This window comes from Cygnus atratus, chromosome 6 (genome assembly GCF_013377495.2).
Source record: "Cygnus atratus isolate AKBS03 ecotype Queensland, Australia chromosome 6, CAtr_DNAZoo_HiC_assembly, whole genome shotgun sequence".
NCBI classification, from domain to species: Eukaryota; Metazoa; Chordata; class Aves; order Anseriformes; family Anatidae; genus Cygnus; species Cygnus atratus.
The window spans coordinates 1,806,653-1,827,669 of NC_066367.1; the positions used below are offsets into that span (position 1 = coordinate 1,806,653).

At 37.6% G+C, this 21,017-nt stretch overlaps 1 protein-coding gene across 15 annotated transcripts in view; it reads left to right on the top strand.

Annotated features, from left to right (window-relative positions):
* The window catches only part of HECW2 (HECT, C2 and WW domain containing E3 ubiquitin protein ligase 2), a 181,584-nt gene that overhangs the window by 113,951 nt on the left and 46,616 nt on the right, over nt 1–21,017 (top strand). For 8 of the 15 annotated variants that reach the window (XM_050711418.1, XM_035536957.2, XM_035536958.2 and 5 more), the window contains 7 exons: nt 3,290–3,384; nt 7,345–7,420; nt 10,549–10,718; nt 13,154–13,296; nt 16,375–16,475; nt 17,540–18,874; nt 20,091–20,186. In XM_050711418.1, coding sequence (XP_050567375.1) covers nt 3,290–3,384; nt 7,345–7,420; nt 10,549–10,718; nt 13,154–13,296; nt 16,375–16,475; nt 17,540–18,874; nt 20,091–20,186 — 2,016 coding nt within the window. The other 7 variants (XM_035536970.2, XM_035536968.2, XM_035536972.2 and 4 more) reach the window with 7 other exon arrangements.

Sequence of the window (21,017 nt, forward strand, 5' to 3'; positions counted from 1 at the left end):
AACACCTGAAAATGAGGTGGCAGGAGGAATAAAAGAAACTAGGAAAACTGTAGGTGATGCATGCTATTTAGCAGTTTGTACTATGGAACAGCTGAGAGGAAGCCTGTATATTAATATGGTATTGAACTCAGCTTTCTAAATATTCAAGTCCTGTTTGCAGGAGCTTACTGTTTCTGAAGATTTGTTTGTATTTTTGGGGCCTTATTTATATGTAAGAAGCAGAGAAGTGTTCTATCAGGAGCAGGCACAGACACATATTTTCAATATATCTGCGGCACAGAAATCCATCAGACATGAAGAACAAATATTCAAATCACAGTTTTTCTGATAACACAGAAGAAGAAATGTCAAAGAGCTACATCCTCAGCTTTTTGAATTGACAGGATTCCTCTGAGATTTCTTTCACTGTTAAGTATTAATTGTACTTTTCAGCACTATTATATATGTATGTGTATATATATATATATATAAATAAATATATGTATGTATATAAAAAATTAGTTAACTGTCTCTGGTTCTGTGACGGCACTGTATTCTTGCTGTGTACAAGATTAGATTTTGCAAACCTATATCCACGTCTGCAATATCTGGAATAAGCATGCCAGATAGCCCATTTTTCAATTTCATGCTGAATTTCAAGCACAGCTTCTCCTCTGTTAATCCCAGTGACACAATGCTAACAGCACCTCTAAGGTTCCTGTGTGTAGAGCTGTATAAAGCCCAAACCAAATCAATGCTACTTCTCTTGGTGAGAGTAGTTGTCTCCAGATGGCATGTCTTAACTTCTCTTTTTCTAATAGTTTTTCTAAGCTTTTTTTTTTTTTTTCCTAAATTGAGTTTGTATGAAATGGATCGTCAGATCTATTTATTGAATCAGATGTTGTCTTCTACCACCAGCCACATACAGGTGTTGGGGAGTACTGCATGCTTGTAGAAATCACTGAGAGGAAGAAATCCAAGGATCCAAAGCTTGTAGTATTGCATTTCTGCCTGCAGGAGAATTTAAGTGCCAGTGTAGTGGGAATGTATAACAAACTTCTGTCTGCATTATGGGATGTCTGCAAATAGGAGCAGCAGCTGACAGCTTTTCCAGTGCTAGCTTCTTTTTCTGAAGTGACAAATTGAGAGTGGGAGGAAGAGGGATCAGAAGTTCTTCCACCTCCTCCCTCCCTGTGAGCCCAGCTCCTGGCTTTGAAGGTCAGTTCTGAGGTGCATCCTCTCTCTTAAATGCATGTTGACTTACTGCAGCAAATTAAAAATTAAAATTAAAAAAAAAAATCCTTCTTGGCTGAGCAGACTTGCAGAATGGATTTTTCATCCTTCTGAGTAGGGATAAGTGGGCATTTTGTCTTGCAGTGATGAAGTACCTCAGCCCTCAAGGAATCATGTCCCACAACCATATTCAGTACATGCAGTTTTGTATTTTTGGGCTTCCAACATACTGTTAAACCAAGTGAAAGAAGTTGAACTGCCAGTACTTTTATGCACACCCTCTGGTTCTGTCCAAACTGGTTGCTGTAATTTGTGCATGCTTGTAGCCATTTTTGTCTGGCCGTGGTCATTTCTGTACCCAGAGGTAAACCCTCATCAACCTCCTACAGAAGAGTTGTTCCAGTGGGGAAGGAAAACAGGGAGATTGTTCCAGATAGGGAAAATCCCACAGGATCAAGGGCAGCTGTGATTATAGCTGTTCTGCTATGTTAGAAGAATGCAGAGAAACAACAGTAGAGGTTGGGCTTCACTGAAACATAATACTCTTTTGTCTGCAGCAAATGCAGTTTAGCAAACAAAACTTTATTCAGTGGGACCAGAAGTGTGGTGAAACGTTCACCTTTCCTGTGTTCCAGTATAAACTGCTTCAAGCTTCCTTCAGATAGGTATCATGCAACTTCTTCCGAAGTCTGACAAGAATCAAGCTAGTAGCAAATAGTTCAGTAAGTCTTTTTCATAATGATTATATTGAAATAGTAGCAGAAATACAACCTGCAGAATACACAAAGAATAGATAACCAGCTGCTCTATTCTTAATTTCCTGCTAAAGTATTTCTAATGGCTCATCACTGAGTGATGGATCGTACTCATACAGAATGAGCTTTAAAGAGCACTCTGAACAGCATGTTAATAGCTTTCCACCGTGAGCAACTGTACTTGGATCTCCATTCCTACCAGAATGTCAGGATATCTGTAGGGCTAATGCAGAATCCAAGTGATAAGAGCCTGAATTTTATAATATTTTATCTCATGCTCAATTGATATTAGATTTGATATTAGATAAATTATATATATTATATATATATAAATATATATATATATATAATACATAAAATATTAAATAAAATTGATATTAGAATTGATATTAGATAAATAAGATTATCTGTTATTACTACCCTCTTATTTTACAAGGATCAAGGTTTTTTTTGGATAGGCATGCTAAATGATAGTAAAAGGTTTGACAGAAAACACCAAAAGGGAAATCTCATTAGTGGGGCTCTGCAGGAGTTACTGAAAAAAATGCAGTGCTTTTAAATATTTTAATTGTCTGTTTGCAAATTTTACCTAGGGTTTGTACTGGTTTCATCTGGATAAAAGCAATCAAAGGTCCATATAGAATGAACTATCAAGCTGGGCACAACCAAATAAGATCAATTTTGATACTGCTGGCTTCAGAATGAAAGACATTCCAGCCATGCCTGCAGAGTCAGTGAGTGTATGCCACACCTTAATGTCAACTTGCTGTGTAACCTGTGACTAAGAGCTCTACTGCATTTCTTGGATATATAGAGAGAGGAGCATCTGGTAGGACCTGGGAATGATCCTTCTCATTCAGCTTTGGTGAGGCTAATGCTAGGTGTTGTGTATAGTTCTGGAGTCCATATGTCAATATTAATTTTGAGAAGTGGAGAAAGAGCAGCAAAGAGCACAATAACGATCAGAGTAGATGATCTAATGATTTCTCCTACATTTCCTAAGAGTCAACTCATGCTAAAAAGCACAGTTTACTTACAGCAAATAGGGTTGTATTACAATCCAGGGAAATGTATCCTGAATTTGTATCCTGATTGTCTGCAGTCCTGTTCTACAGGTCAAAAGAAAATGTATTTCACTTACAGTTATTGTGTGCTTCTACAGCAAAGATGTACCAATGAACTGTACTGGTGAATCAGCCTAAACTCACGCGCAATGAACAGAACTGAACTGCAACTCCCCATACACACGTTCCTTTAGTTGTCTGTGTTTTGCCTACTGTCAGTCACGATGGATTTAATGTGATTTTTGTTTTGTCTTCTAGCTGAAATAAAGATCTGTTTTAAATACTACCATGGTGTTAGTGGAGCCCTCCGAGCTACTACTCCATGTATCACTGTGAAAAACCCTGCTGTGATGGTAAGTTTAACCTATTTGTTCATTGTATTTGTATACGATATTAACTGCCAGACAAACCTATCAATATAGGTCTCCTAGTTTTACTATTAACTGCAACTTTTGGAAAAAAAGAGAGAGAGAGAGAGAGAGAGAGATTGTATGACAACAGTCACCTAAATTAGGAAATGCTTTTCATGGTTTGGTATTTTTCATGATAAAATGAAGGTAAAAATCACCAAGTTGAAATGAAATCTTTTATGATAACAATTTCATTTTACTTGCTTTCAAAATTAATGCTGCCAGTTTGATGTAATTTAACACCATATTAGAAATTTTTCACACTGGTTATCTAATTCCAGCAGAATTCTTATCGGAAGTCTCCACTTATTTGTTATTATTAAAAATGAAACTGTTGCTGAGATAGCAGTTACTAGTATGTTAAAAAAAAAAAAAAAAAAAAAAAAAGAACGTACAAAACTCTGCTGTTGCAGAGATTATTGAATTTTTTGGAGTGTTCATATACCATTGAAATTTAGATAATTCTCTGACTTTCACGATTTATTTTTGCCTTATTACAATTTCATTACTTGCACTTTTGAAATCCTAGAAGTTTTAATGGAGTTTTTTAGTTGTTTAAATAAATACCATTAAGAATAAGAAGAACCTTCCAAACCTATAAGAAGAACTTTTCAAACTTGTATCCAGGTGCATTTGATGGACGTAATTCATCTAACAGGCTAGATCTTCAGTTGACATAAAGTCTCACAGTACATTTGATTTTTTGATATTACCTGCCAAGTATTTAAGATTATATCTGTCAGGGTGGTGTCTTGACAACTACAGTGTTGAGGATACTGTAGAGCACAATTTATTTAAGCTGCTTGCTTTTAATCTGATCTTGCAGTTCTTCAGCATTGTAAATTTATATACAAGTGAATGTTATGGCAATGTGATACTGTATGCGCTGTCATGGACTATGTCTCGTTATACCAAATGTTTTTTCTTTCTCTTAGAATTCCTGACCTAAATGACAGCATCATTTAATAGTTAGACCTATGAACAATGGATGTTCACAGCAGGCATAGGAGCTTTTGATACTTTATAGAAGAAAATGTGCTACAGTTAGTGAGCTTGACAGCAACTGTCTTTAATATAAATTTATAAACTACAGAATGAAAGCTAGCCTGATTGTTTTATGTTTTGTTTTTAAATAAAAAATGAGCAACTCAAAGTAATGAAGAAACCACTTAAGCTTGTATATTTTCTTGGTCTTGTCATACAAGCCACTTAGTGGTATTTTTTCAAGACTAGTTATGCAAAAAGACATCTGAACTCCTCTCTCTGAATATGCATTTATTTACTTGGGAGTTACCTGAAAACCCATCTGTCAGAGTCATTGGTCCATCTTGTGGGGTTAACCTGCTGTCACTGTGGAAGTTGTTGTGTTTTTTTTCCTTTGAAAGGTAGCACAGGATCCTGGGTATTCTACAGAATTTGTACTCCTGATGGAAGGTGTAATTTTATGTAAACCTTTTTGTTCGCTCTAACAACACAGACTTCCAGTAATAGTGAGCTGATAGTTTCACTGATGAGAATGTCATATGATAGCTCAGATGACGCCTCCTATAAAATATCATATTGGGTTAGTTATACATAAGTATACCTATAATTAAGCATTAATACCTCATACCATTTTCCTGTTTTTGGCGTTAATCTTAAGCACTGTGTGTGTCATGTCCTTTGTGACTGATACGTTGGTCCTGAGAGTGGTAAAAGTCGAGGCATGCCCATTCCTTCTGTTTTTTTTTTTAAGCTGTGATAAGTTACCTGCTTACTTGGATCATGCTGAATTTTTGCATTGCATGGTTTGGTGGGAGATCCATTTCTGGTTTTCTTCATGCTAATGGAATATTCCACCAGGAATTTCAGCTCATCTTATTTTTGGATAAGCAGTTAATATTGTATTCATTTCAGCTAGAGGAAAAGCAAGGACTGATTTAGTATTCAGAAACACTTCCTTACACCAGGTGAGATAGCCTTTGTAGTGCCAAAATGTAAGTGTGTCTGGTGGGATCAAGTCTTCCAATTGGTGCAGAAAAACTGAACCTGCTGTTCAGATCATAATGGAGCTGGAAAATGGCATAAAACGAACGAAACTGTGGAAGTGCTAGAGAACACTGTTATAATTAGTTTTATTATAGCTGAATTGTGGGCAAATCATATTTTCTGTAAAACATACTAAAGCAATGATTAGCAATATAAACAATGTTATTTGTAGTCCATGATGTAGTGGAAAGATACATACAGAAAGAGGAAGACCTTTTTGTTGATGAGTAGTTCTTAACAAGAAATCAGTGCCTGTTAGAAGGAGTCAAGTAGAGCACACTGATATGTGCAGAGTTCCTGCAACCCTGCCTGCTTGGCTTCTGCTTCCCAGCGGGACTGGCCCCTTCTTGCTTCCAGAGCAACCCTCCTTAAGCAGAAGGATGCTGGTCGGGCTGGAGTTAACCAGGTGTGTTTTCAATGCCCTCATAATTTTATTACCAGCTGTCACTGCTTGTGTATCCTTACGAAGTTGTGGGAGTAATGATACCATGCTCGGTGGGGAGGTGAGAGAGCTGAGAGTGTTCTGGTGAGAAAACCTTGTCCCTGAAAACGACAGTGAATCACGACCGCAGTGATGAGGACAGGAAACGGGCCGGGCGGGGAGCAGTGCAACTTCCTGACACAGTCTGTTCCCTCAGGAGGCTGCTGAGGCCCATGGGGATGCCAAATGTCAACGTCATCATGGTTTCTGTATCGCTTTATTGACTTCACTGCTTTTATATGCTAAGCATGGGATTTTGCAACAGAATAAATCCTTCAATATCAATTGCACCCAGCATTTGTTCTGATTGTGCTTTTGTTTGCTAATCATCATGGGAAGTATTTGAAAGCTCGTGGTAATGCTTAAAGCAATAGCAAAAGGACTTTTGACTTGTTTAGTGGTTTCCTCATGGACTGCACATTCTAGTCTGGCCACCACAGCTTCAGAAATATTTTCAGTCTCGTAGCTTCTAGTTCTGCTTTCAGACAACTGTTCAGGTGCTAAAAGCTGCTTTACATACTTCATCCACCCACAGGTGTACAAGTTTGTTATCAGCTTATTTTGTTTAATAGGTCGGATGACTTCCTATTTATCACTAATATAAAGCTTTTTGGATGAGGCTTTTTTAGCACACTGTGCATAATCTCTGTCTGGGAGTGAGTGCACTGCCTACACGGAGAACCGTTTGACTTTCGGTATAGCTCCATTGATGTTTTTATGTTAGATTATTCTGCTGGATGCACATCTCTGTCTGGACAGAAATTTGTCTGTCAGCTGAAGGAACTGTTCTGTGGATATAGCAATTTAGACATTAATACATGAGAAGCCTTTTATTTTGAGGTAATGCTTTTACCTAGTCAGAGATTTCTGTAGAAACCAAACCTGAATATATGTGTAGTATAAGCATAGCTTTTAGATGACATTTGTATTGATATCGTTGATGTAATTTTCCATTTACAAAGACCTTTCATTCATAAATCTGAAGGTTTTTGATCTCATTGATCCCATTACCTTTTTTGTTGCATGGTAAATTGCCCACTTGTGAAAAGTGACAGAAGTTACACATGCCGTCACTGGCTAGCTCATGCTTTCACATATATATTACCAGTCCATACTGTTGATTTTATTTTATAAAAATGAATCTCACAAGAAAATAGCGTTTCCCTTTCTGTGATTGATTTTCTGTTTGGAAGATTCCAAGGACTAGTGTATTAACACCATGTGGTGTAAATAATATTTTCCTAGAAATGGATGCTGTAGCTTCGTCCCTGGTAACAGGCAGTAATTGGCCTGATTCTTCCCATGCATGCCTCTATGCAGCTGCATAATCATCTTCAATAATGTATAAAGCAGATGAAAACTTCTGTGGCGTGTTATTTCTTTCTCCTCTTCAGATGGGAGTAGAAGGCACGGATGAAGGTGCTTCTGGAGCCCAGCACTCTCGGAAGTTAGTCAGCTTTACCCTATCAGGTAAAAAAGACAACACAAATACGCTTTTTACAAATTATTTTTATAAAAAAATAATTAGATGTTCTAAAAATCTTTAAAAATGGAGCACTTTTCTTCCTTAGCTTCTCTAGGAGCACACTCTAGTGGCTTGAAAGATATCACTTCTTTAGAACTTCTGTTTGAAAACAAGCCAGATTGACAAATCTCCAGGAATGAAAGAAACGAGTTTGATGAATCTCAGCATGAGAAATTTACAAAAATTTCTAGTTTGTGCAACGAACAAAAAAAAAATTTTAGCCTCTAAATAAAATGCAAGCTGGTTCTGTCACTTTTAAGAAAGTAGTAACAAAGCAATAGCTGCAAGTAGTGGTTTAAAAAGAAAAAAAAAAAAATCTTTACTTGTAACAGACAGAGCTAAGCTGTCACTACAGTAAAATAGCTGAGGGATACAGTCTACCAGCTTCACTTGTTTTGATTAGCACTTTATTCCACAGGAAGTCTTGTTAGACCAGAGCATATTCAACTTCAGTGAAGACAGAAAAAAATGTTTCTGAATACTGAGGAGCTGACAATGAAAACATGTAAACGCTGTAGGAGTAGAGCAGAAGACAATATACTTTGATATGGTCTTGCAGCAGTTAATCAGTATAACACTAATACATTGTAGAGTCACACAGAGAGCTAGAAAGATAATTGTTTTGTGAAATCTGAAAAACCTGTTGTGTTTAATGGAATGTTACAACTCGGCTTGGGGAGTTTCCTAAATTTGTTTGAAAGATGTACTGCCTGACAGGTCTGTCATGTACTTTCCAGAACGTTTTTGGTTGCTCATGTAGAATGTGGTGAGCCTGCATTTTGTTGTCATCTGAATGTGCCTCTTTAACTTTATTGTATCTTTAATGGATTTTTAGTGTGCTTATCAGAGAATGTTCTAATATCCTGGGTTTTGCATGGTGTAGTGACAGATAATTGTCTGACATCTTTCGATTAAGATGCTAGAGAACTGTATTTTTGAAGCCAAAATGAACTATCTGGTCCTGACTTCTCATGTGACTATGTTAACAGACAAATACGATAACTCTAAATGTAAGATTATGTTAAACCTTAAACTGAAATTGTGGCAAATCAAAGCTGAGCCATGATTCAGTGATGACATTATTTCCTACATTTCATGCTGTACTCCTTTGGAGGACAGCATTGTTTTCTTTGAAATATGTTTGTGAATTACTCCGTGTGCAGAAAAATAATTCTATTTTTGAGAATTTCTCTGTATTATTTTAGACTTAGAAATTCACTTTTTCAAGGAGTTCTCAAAATGTTTGCGGGTGATAACCTTCTCTTTTGTTGACAGGTTTCAAGATGCTACCTAGCAATAAGTTTCGAGCAGTGGGAAAATTTTTTTTTTTTTAATTACAGAAAAAAAAAAGAGATGAAACGATCAACTCTCACAACCATACTACCAAATCTGTTGCATAAGCTTTTGCCATCACTAATAAATTGTCTGGGTTATGGACTCCCTGACTGAAAACAGTCAGTTGATTCTTTGCATTCAGATAAGTGCATTTCAAATTGTTGAATATCTTATGATGGGAAGAGATATTTTCTAGTGATCTCTAAAATGAATACAGAATACTTAAGAGAACCACTTGGCTATATCTTCCTCACTAGGTACCGTTAATAAATCATGACTCTATCTCTCATACATCATTAGTGGTATTCTGTGATTTATTACCATATTATACTAGTAAATCAGTGTGAAAATATATTATTGATGGAGTAGAAGAATCTTCTGCCACATGCCTGAAGTTCTTACAGGTTTGTAATCTGTGCTTGTGCAGACTGATATAAATCAAAATTATGTGGATATGCTTCTATTTTTTTATTTTTTTTAAGGCTGTAGAGGAACTGCTTTGCATTTTCATTGTTCACATGTCTTAGTCTTTTCAGGCTTTTCCCCCCTTTCATAGCTGGTGAAATACCATGTGCCATTGCACACAGAGGATCTTTGTTAGAAATTTTGCTGTGGTCTCTCGTGTAGGAGTTTCTGAACAGCTTTAGTGCAAAGATCGTGATAGAGAGTAATGTATATACTTGCTGTAGTTGCATATACAAAGTTGTTGCTTCTAAAGGCTGTTACCCTATATTTCATAGTATTTTACTATACAGCTTAATTTTGAACTGTAGGCAGGTCTTTTTTTTTTTTTTTAACTGACTGTGAAGATGTAGTATTTGATTTCAGTGCAGTGAATTTTGCCAGCATGTATAAACTGCTCATCTAAGTATATATGTGCCAATTGCATTAGGGTCATGAAGACTGTGTGCAGCATATTGGAGAACCTAATGGAGAGAGGCACAAAAATCTTAAGCTTCAGCAAACCTAAACAGACAAATATTTTACAATTAAGTTTAAAATCTAATATTGTAGCACAAATGCCCTCTTTCTTTCTGTTCTTGATGAAGCTTATACTCTCGCTGAAGTGCGTAGGTATAAGATGTGCATCTGAGGAAATTCTTGTTTATTGTTGAAAGTTGGCACGGGCTGCGATACTGAGATTTCCCTAGCAAGAAAGAAGCATTTTCAGAAAACCTTGCATCCTTTTAAGTGGGATAGCTTATCTTCTTCTAAGTTGGGATAAAGTGTGCATCATAGGCCAGAGCAATCTCGGTGGGGAATATTTAAAGTCATGTTTCTCAAAGTCTCAGCTTTGGGAGAGCTTGAGTTCACTACATTACCTCCCATACAGTCTTTTTAATTTTAGCTATTTCTCCTCAAGCAGCAAAAGAGCAACTACTGTAATGCGGGGTTTTTTTTTTTGTTTGTTTTAGGGTGGAAATACCTTGCTGAGAAAAATATTCGTTGCTCATTTGAATGTTCATGCTCTAAGTTTGTATTACAAATGACTGGAGTCCAAAATGTAAATGAGGACGTCAATACTTTTCCTCCCTGTGTTCTCTTAGGAAAACACTTGACTTCCTGCTTCAACTATCTTCTGTACATTGGATCCAGTTACTCTATTAGCAACTTTAAGTTGCTTTATTTAGTGGTTTACGGTGAATTGATTTCCTGGGTAATATTTTAGGAATGCGCTACTTTGTGAACTAGCTTTAATTTACTCTGTTCCTTTTTCCTTCCTTGTTTTGCTTTAAAGATATTAGAGCAGTTGGGCTTAAAAAAGGCATGTTCTTCAACCCCGATCCTTATCTAAAGATGTCCATTCAGCCAGGCAAGAAAAGTACATTTCCTACATTTGCTCATCATGGTCAGGAAAGAAGGTCGACCATCATCAGTAACACAACTAACCCTGTTTGGCACAGAGAGGTAATGTATGCCTTTTGAGAGCTCTTTGTAAGCTGATGCAGTATACTAGGCTTGTATTTTCTCTTTATGCATTAGTCCTTACTCTGTGAAGGCTGGGAGCTTATTCTGTAGCTAGCTATTTAAACTGACACCAAAATTGTAGTAATTTTAGGAACCCCGTTGTTGGAAAGAAACAGCTATCATCTGCATATTTATGCCATGTGTTTAAGCTGCGGTGCTGTGAGGTTTTCATTTGCTTCTCTGCTAAAAGAGTTGGAATCACTCAACAGCCCTGTAGATCCCTTGAAATTGCAAAAAATAAATTAATTAAAATGGATTATATGTTGTGGGAAGACTCTTTAAGAAAAGGTACAATAAGAGAGCATTTATGCTTAGTGATGGCAATGACTGCTCATTTGGAAATGATATCCTCAGTGTACATAGCAGGTGGCAAGCGTTCAATTTTGCAAGGCAGAGTGGATGCTCTTTGTTAGAAGCCAGTTTTCTAGATTGGTTTATACCAGGTATGTTGTGCAGGTCTTAAAGAAGGAACTTGAACTGCTCAGTCCCACAACTGTCTTTGAGCACAGAAGAGCAAGGTAGTGTCTTTGAAGATTAATATTTAAGTGGGAAACTGTGAACATTGTTCTTAACCCTTTTGGGACCAGTTAGCAGCATTCTTGATCTGCGCCTATTTTCTATTGAGCAAATGCCTATACTCTGTTTGAATGTTAATATGTTCTTTAGGAAGATCAGAAAATTGAGTGGGCTTTGGAAAATATTTCCACAATTACAGTCAAACAAGCAGTAAAGCAGAAGAGAGCAGTGTGAACATTAGCACTGCCCAGGGATGCTTGGTTGTGGGAAAGACTGTAGATTTGTGGAAGACTTAAAATCTTAGAAGTATATGAGTTTTAATCTCTAAACTGATTCTTCATCTTTCTATCTGTCCATTTCATTATTCAGTAGATAGGAAGAAAACCTATTCTTATTTTTTCCCCCTTTTTTTCTCCTCCAGTTCTCCTTGTTTTTTTGAAGCTTATTAGAAAAGTGATAATGTTCACTGGTGCACACATTGTATTGGCTTGCTGTAACTGCTGCGTCTTCCCTCTAGCAATGCTCTGATGATACCAGCTTATGATTCCATTATCTATGCTGTCCTAGTGGTGCAGGATGGATCCTGTTTTACATCTACTCCTTTCTGAAAAATAATTTGCAATTTTCTATTAAACTGAGAAACAAATTTTAAGTTCTTTTTATCCCAGGAACCCAGCTCTACCCAGCATGAGGGAGTTTTTTTAATTCCTGGCTCAATTTAATTGCTGGTTTTGAATATTTTCAGCCAATATCTACAGCTGAGCTGAGTTGTTCCTTCTTTTGTTTCTTGTTCAGTACCTTGTCATCTATTTAGCTAGATGTACATTAGCCAGTTTGCTCAGAGGTCTTAAAGATGGCAGACAGTAAAAGTGTAACCAGATGACTTTGGCTTTTCTGTAGATTTTACCCGTACTTTTTTGTTTGTTTGACATCTTACAATCTAGAGGAAAAAATATCTTTGGTTTCTAAGTCTGCTTTCGTAAGGGAATTTGTCATCACATTGTGTGTAAGTGTGCTTCCCTGCTGATATGCGTGCTCAAATACGTGCCCTGTACCTCTGTTGAATCTTTTGGCCATCTTCAGCCAGACTTAGCAGAGCAGCACAGATGCCAAATATGAAGTATTCATAAATTCATGAAAACTGATGCTAGGCTGAAGAGAGTGACTGTGACGCTGTTTCCCCCCACAAGGGAAAGTGGAAGGATGATCTTACAAGACATCACAAAACCTTTTATAAATTAGTGCCATCTTGTATGAAGGCCTCAAGTGCAGGAAAAGCTTCTGTTAGAGCTTACTGGGAAGATTTATGAACTTTGGTGCAAAAATCTATGGAAAATTCCTCTCCTATAGTTTCAGTGCTCATGAAAATACTGCCTGTGCATTGTCCTTCCAATGTCATGCATACAAAAAATTACAACAAAACGTGGTGTTGGAAGGGAAGTTCACTAAGCACAGACTAGACTGAGGCACTCCTCCTTTCTTCTGCATTGATTCTGCTACTCTCCTGTAGCATGACAGAGTATAGTGAGGATTCCTTCTCTTTGTGCTTTCTAGTATCCAAATTGAAGCAAGCACTAGTATACATTGCTTTCTCCTTTCTGATGTGGACCATGAAAGTGCTTTCATCCAGTGCAGCTTCTTACCAAACGTGTATTTTCAAGGAATGGTAAAAAGATAGAGGTTTTCTGAGAGGCCAAATTCAGTGCTTAATAATGACATTGACATTGTTTTGCAATATGGAAACTGCCGTAGTCACCAATCGCTGCTTTTAGAGTTCACTGCAAGCTACTAGTAATTATGCACATGCCTTCTGAATGAAGATATATTGATATAGCGTCAAATATGTTCTTTCCTTCCAGAAATATTCTTTTGTTGCACTTCTAACAGATGTCTTGGAAATTGAGGTTAAAGACAAATTTGCCAAGAGTCGTCCAATCATCAAGCGCTTTCTTGGGAAGCTAACCATACCAGTCCAGAGACTATTGGAGAGACATGCAATTGGGTAATTAGTACATTCTTAATGCTAACTTTCATTTGTCAGGGAGATTCAACATCTAGGATACTGGCACAGAGCAGCCTTTCTGGCTTAGTGGCACAGGCACAATTTGTACTGTAACTGTAGTAAGAAATTAAAGTGGAATTTGAATAGCCTTATTGCCCAATTGGAAAATGGTGGTGTTTCTAACCCCATTCTGAATACACATACATCTTTTTATATATGTTTATAATTTGTTTCCAACTTAGTGTCTTTATACAAAAAGTAATTACCCTCCTAAAAAATGTTACCCTATGGCTAGCTAATCAAGAAGCAAACTGTTATCACAATGCTGTATGATTGTGTGCAAATTTTTTAGAACAAGCAAATTTTATTGTATCACTTTTACATCTCTTTTATTTTTATTTGTCAATTTAAAAGAGAGATTTAATATCTGTTCAGCTAATTGACTAGAACTGCAAGGCTATGACTCCTTATTTTTTAGAGTGCTGGTGTACTACCAAATTAAAATGGCCTTATGCTATGAATAGAGAACTAATGGAACTCAAAATTAATCTATTGTGTTATTTTTAGATGTTCTGTTCATTTTTTTGTGGCAGTCTGTTATGGTTTAAAGAAGCAAGTAACAAATTTTTAAGATGTTTTGTACTTCAAGATGATTACTGGACTGCATATTGTAGTGTAGTCAAATGGATGATCAAATTAGGCCATCAGACAGCCATATGCACTCAGAAAAGCCTGAGACTTGGTACCTAGGCACTGTGATACAGTGCTGGTGTAAAACAAATGGCTGGAGGTCTGCAAGAGATGCAGCTGTGAATGCAAAACTGTAATTTTACCTGTAAGAGAAAGCAGTCGTTGTAGGGTATGTTATTATGTCTAAATATTTTGACATTTGTTTGTTTTATTTGACAAATAAGAAAAAGTAATTCCTCAGAAGACAATGGGAGGAACTGAATTATTCAAATGTGCTTTGTATAGAACCTAACTCAAAGATAATGAGTTTCCATTAACTTAAGAGGCCATTGGATGAGGCCTACGAGGAATGATGGTGAAAGAAAATCTGTATGTTCTTGCCTGAAAGTTTAAGGGAGTGGCAGCATCATCAACCTTTCACACAAAAAGTAGGATATAAACAACTGGCCTCCTTTTTCACAGATACTCTCATCAAAGTAACATGTTGCATAAATGGAGAAAAGCAAACTCAATTTGAAAAGAGTTTTCAGCTTTAAGTTTCCAAAGTGGTGGTTACACTGGTAAGTAATGTAAGAACAAAATTGTAAGAGTAGCTTAAAATTCTGACGACGTCTTCTGATAAAGAATTTTAATTAAAAAAAAAAAAGTAGAAAAAAAAAGCCTGCCCAAGAGCATACAACCTAACTTTAAGGTTTTAACCTAAGAATCGCTTCATCTCAACAAATCGTGATATGTTGGAGCAAGCAGCTTTTTCTAATAAATTTGCACACGGCTAGATACTCAAAAATAGCACAGTGATACAGACTGGCTTCAAAACCTATATTAGGGTGTTCATTTCCATGCTATATTCCAAAACTGCTCTGGGATTTCTATTGGCGTGAGAAGTGAAACCTGACTGCTGGTCTCGAAGACATTTCCTGTTTTCTTCTCTGTACTGTTCACTTCTCTGTACTATTCTGTACACTCTGTTCTGTGTATTTGATATACCAAATCTTTTTGGGATATGGAAGGCTATATAATAAGTATGTAGCAAAAACATGGGTAAGTATTCAGTTTTGTTTTGCCATGTTGCAGTTAGAACTGACATTAAATCAATCTTGCAGTTATTTTTACCAATTTATCTGTATTTGTTGCTTGTTTGTGCTTTTTGTGCTCGTATTTGATGCTATTGATTCGTCTGAATCCAAAGCAGACATTGTTAATGTCACTGCTTTCTCTAATCTTGTAGTGCCTAGAGCATTGTAAGCCTTATGTAAAAAGTGTGGAATTCACAGCTGGCAATCTTCTGAGGATTCCCCGAAGTCTAACTGAAGAATTGCAATTGGAGTACTGAGCAATGAATCTGTGACACAGATTCAGGACACAATATTGTGATGATTTGATGTCCTGTGGCCCATATACAGTGTGGTTGCTTTGCCTTAAGTTGTCCACTCAGGGCTTTTTTTGCTCAAAGCTGATGTTTGGATGCAAACTGCTGAAGTTTATCTCTATAATTGCCTTATATTCTGTTTAGTCTGTCACTTAGTGTAGTAAGAATGCTCCCTGTAGAGGGAGAGATTTTTATTATACCAGTACAAATCTAATTGGATAAGTAGCAGCAATTTCCCATGAAGGTCTTCAGCAGCCCCCTCCTCTCCCTTCAGCTGTGTCAGATGTGCTGAAAGTGACTGGGGCTGTAAATTCTGGCTGTGTGTAGCCTAGGATCTTATCCTGTCTCAAGCTGACACAAGTACTTAATCAAGTCTGAGTCCTATTGAAGTCAGAAACGCTTAAGAAAGTATTTGAAGTTTAATCTTAGCATTAAAAGCTTTTCTAAGTAATAATGTGTTTAGGCAGATGCAGAAGTGCTTTACTGAATGAGAAATAAAATGTGAAGAAACTATTAGGATTTTTTTTTTTACAGTAAAAACCACAAGGGGGCAGAAGGTTTTCAGAAATGAAAGGTTTTTGTTAATAATAAAACATATTTTCTGATGGAGGAAGGAGAAGCTAAGGGAGAGGGATCCTTTTCAGTTTGGTTTCTTTTGGAATTAAAAACAGATTTAGGGATATGTGAGAGTTCATAGGGCACAATCTGAATTTGAAAATGATAAATAGTAGTTTGTTAGGCTGTTTTGTGCATCAACAAACAGTATCTTACACTATTGTTGGTATTTGTGCTTTTTCATACAAGCCATTCTATGTGGCTAATCATAAAAGTGTAATAGAAGTTACCATCTCTCACACTGACTCTACCTGATAAGAAATTCTGATACAAAATATTGGAAAAATAAAACCAGTCAAAATTTGGGGAAAAAAAAAAGCATGCATGCACAAAACAAAACAAACGAACAAAAAACACACATACACACAAAAACACCAAAGCCAACAGTATATTTATTTTTGCAGAGACCAGATTCTCAGTTACAATCTTGGCAGACGGCTCCCAGCTGATCATGTAAGTGGCTATCTCCAGTTCAAAGTGGAAATCACATCTTCAGTTCATGAAGGTGAGACTTTGTCACTGATCTGAATCCCTAGACAGTTGTATAGAGAGAATTTCTATGTATTTATGTTTCTGACATTTTCTGTGAAAATTAACTCCCCCATTAACTCCCCTCTACTGTAGATTTTCCTAGTGGGATTCATATTTTAGGTATTTCAGATATGGCTTTGGAGATAGTAATTCCAAAACACCAACATTTATTCTGTTATTTTTCTTTTTATCCTATTGTTTTCCCGATTTATTAGATATATTTTAAATGAATGTGCTTATGATTCTCATTTTATGGGATTGATGAGGGAATCTAATTCTTTCTTCTCACTCTGTGACATGTGCCTTGGCTACCTTTGGCTGAGATGAGCAGTTGCAAGTAAGATTCTGCCTCTGTGTCCATGCTGATCACTCTGTCCTATCCCCCTTTTACAGGACTGAGAATTACGTGTTACGGTTATAAAGATACACGTGTCTATTAGGCGTTTTTTTCATACCAAAACGTATTTAATATTTTGTGAACTTTGCTTAGGTAGATTCCCATTCTTTACAGTGGAAAAGTCTGTTAAGTTTATTCAAACTAACTGTTGTGTATAGAATTGTGTATCAATGCACAATTTGTGATTGCTCATGTGATCTCAGGTGCGGGTTTACATGCTGCTAAGGACAGCTGGCATCAGTGACTGGTTTTGTATAAATCCTGCTTCTGCATATAAGAGAGATGCTGTAGAAAACCCGTTCCTTGTTTGTGAGGCTGGTTTTGCAGGCAGTTTGTCAAGATGCTTGGCAATGCTTTGTCTTTTGAAAGCAAAATAGGAGTCCTCTAAAGTAATATTCCATGCCTGTGAAATTTTCTATGACCTATAAAATAGGGTAGACTTATACAGAGAAAATTCTGTGATTGCTGTTATAATGATGTAGATGCCTGTATTGTTTTAATTGCATTTTCTTCACTTACTTGTCGGATTGAAATAAGCCAACATCTTGAAAGATGTGATGTATCACTTCTGTGATGCTGGGAAAATATAATGAACTGTCTATGCATTACATGTTTCACATTCAGTTGTTGTGTCTCTGCAGATGCATCACCAGAAACAGTCGGCACTTTGCTAGGAGTGAACTCTGTAAATGGAGACTTGGGGAGCCCCTCTGATGATGAGGACATGCCAACAGGACATCACGATACATCCACAGTGTGTTCCAATGGGCCAGTCCTTGAGGAATCTTCTGGAGAAACAATCCAAAGACATATTTTAAGGACTAGTACAACTCTGGAAACAGACCAGGATGAGATAACCTCAGGTGCTTCAAGATCATCACCTACAAGAGGTCGCCAGGACTCACTAAATGACTATCTGGATGCAATAGATCACAATGCTCATCCCAGACCTGGGACGTCTGCCTCTGGTGAATGTCCACGTGGAGCCTCCCCAAAACTGAGGAGTAGCTTCCCTACTGACACAAGACTTAATGCGATGCTTCACATTGACTCGGATGAAGAGGAACATGAGCTACATCAAGACCTGGGTTTTCCATCTTCCTTGGAAGATGATGGTGGTTTGGTAATGCTTAATGGTGCTACAAGAAGTGTTGAAAGAGATGGTTTAAGTTGCTCATCAGATCAGGTAACACAGGGGCCTGCAGAGAATGAAAATGTTTCAGCCTCTGAAGCTCCTTTGCCTTCAAGTGATGACCAGCCAGAGAGTCCCCCAGAGCTTCCACCATCACAGTTAGCAGAAGGGGAAAGTCCACAAGGTTCTCAAAGTGAAACACCAGCAGAGCAGGCTGGCAGAGGGTCGTATGCTGCTCAGGAGGTAGAGCAGCCTCCTAGCAGTACAGATGCAGGAGCTGCCGATGCTGCTGCTGGGAGCAGAAGGGGTGTTAGTGAAACGGAATCCATTGATCAAGGGTCTGAACCTTCCCAGCTGTCATCAGAAACTGAGCAGAGTGATCCTGCTCGCACGGAAAGTGTCAGCGAGGCTAGTACCCGACAGGAAGGGGAGAGCGATGTGGAAGGGGCAGACAGCTCTTGCAACGAAAGTGCAACTGTGCGTCGTTCCTCAGTTGAAATGCGGTGTTCTTTTGAAAGTGCTAGGTTTCCTGAGACTCCCACCTTCTCTCCTCAGGAAGAGGAAGAGGGAGCTTGTGCCACTGATGTGGCTAGAACTCAGCCAGCTGCTGAAACACAAGACTTTGCAAGTACTTCGGGCTCTTTGCCTGCAGTACAGTTACCTCAGGAGGAAGTACAGGAGGCTGAAGCAGGTGAATTACAAGACCAAGAGGAAGCAGAAGAAATCTGGCAAAGAAGAAGTCTGCAGGCAGCAGCTGCCAATAGCCAGTCTCAGGATGAAGAAACGGAAGGAGCCCAAGCAGCTTGTGAGGGTGCCACAGCACAGGTTGAAGGAGCTACTGGAGGTAACAACTGCAGGAGGCACTCTAATAAGTGACCTTTCTGCAGCCAGTAGAAATTAATTAAAAATGAACATCTGAAAGTAAAGATCTTAAATTATCAATGTCATTATCTTTCAAAGGTTTTCTTCTTGTGAGACTTAATTCTTTGTTTGAGAGACACTTGGGATTTTTGATTTAACAAAAATACCAAAACTGAAATATCCAAGACATGTTTATTTTGAAATAGGACATATTTTAATTCTTGAGAGAGTATTGAGAAGGAGTGTGAAGAAGAGAAAAGAATTTCACAGTATTACCTTGCTTGCTAGATAATTTTTTAGTCATGTTTCAGGCTGATATCTTACCTTTTGCAGTTACTTATATGTATGGACACATCCTAGCACAGTTGGAACCATGGGAAAAGAAGACTGCATTACTCAAGACCGTAAAACTTCTCCCATCTATAAAGTTATTTTAGCAGTTCAGGATTTCATATCTCACTAAAATCACAGAAAATAGAAATGTGTCCATTGCAGATTTTTTTCAAGCACATTTCGCAATGGATCATCCATTCTCTTTCTACAGAGATTGAAGTGGATCTAATTAAGTGGGTGCAATCAAATTGGATTTCTGAATGCGTCTTTTTTTGTAACATTTCAGAAGTTCAGAGCTCATTTCCCTATCTTTGAAGTCCATGCTGTTCTGCATATGTTTGTAGTTAATCTTATCTACTCTATTTATCCTGGTAAAATATAATTTTGGTATTTTTTCAAATGCTGTCAATACATTCTTTTACATCATTTTCTAGACATTTAAGACTCTTTGCTAGGTGTCAGATTACACCATACATTGCTAATCAATATTGCTGCAGCAAGGAACGTCAGTGGACAGTTAGAGCAGATTTCTGTGGTGGCCAGGTGGATGTAGCTTTGCCCATGTCCCTTGGTGGGATATGACTCAGGCACATGCAACTGTTAGTGCCCTGGCTTTCATTGGTCACAAGTGGACACATCGTGTCCCAAGAGGTAACATTTCCAGGACCAGGACTGCAGAGTATGCCAGAGAAATCACCCTGATCTGTAGACATGACTTATTTTGCCAGAAAAGCCAGATGATTAATAGATATATCCTAAAATGTCATAGTCCTGCAGAAGTTTTAGTGTGTCTTGTTCTCTTCAGAGGCAACTTTATGGTTTCCCCACATTGACCGAAAAGTAATTTGTGGGCATTTTGTTTCTAGGTGCTCAAGCCAATGGCCATCAGCCCTTGAGGTCGCTGCCTTCGGTACGTCAGGATGTTAGCCGGTACCAGAGAGTGGATGAAGCTCTGCCACCAAGTGAGGTTCTTCATACTTTAATTGTGGGTTAGGCTGCCAAGATGTCATTACTGAGATCTCATTATGTTTCATTTTTAAATGTGAGAACTGAGAATGAACAACTGAGGAGTTCTTAATGAGGAAGGATGATGATTAAGTCTAGTGCTGTTTCGTGAAAGGCATTGTGCTCAGTCTGCAAACTATGAGGATGTGTTATGATAATTATACCTGATGTATACAGACTTGCTAAGTGAAATTTGCAGAGAAATTAGGAAGGCATGATGCTGCCTTTTCAACAGGCAGTGCACGTGAGTAGGGAGGTAAGGTGATATGCTATGTGACATGCTCTGAGGGAAAGATAGCAAGCACACTGAAATCTATGAATATGTCATATATGGTGATGATTTGCAAAGAAATATCTAACATCTTTCTCTGCTCATAGATTACATGAAAGGTGTCTGTGTTTTCCTTGCATTTTCCGAGGCTGTGTCAAGGCATTTAAATTAAAATAAATCTGGATATTAAGCAATTGTTGGATGAGCTAAATTGACTGAGAAATTGTCATTTCTTTAATACATACAGAAAACACATTGCTCACAGTTTTCGGACTGACACTCTTTATTAAACGTGGGCAGTGGTGATCTATTTAGTCTTAGATGCTTAAAGAAAGGAGACAGGAGGGTCGGAAAAAAGCTACATGGCTAATGAGGAAACATGGATTTAGAAAAGAAAAAAATCAGACCCAGTGAACTCAGTGGCAAAGCTCTATGATTTTGAAGAAGCCAGGTATTCGGGTATTTAATGTGCAATTAATAGATTCCATTCCGCTGTGTGAAATGGGACTGCATTTGC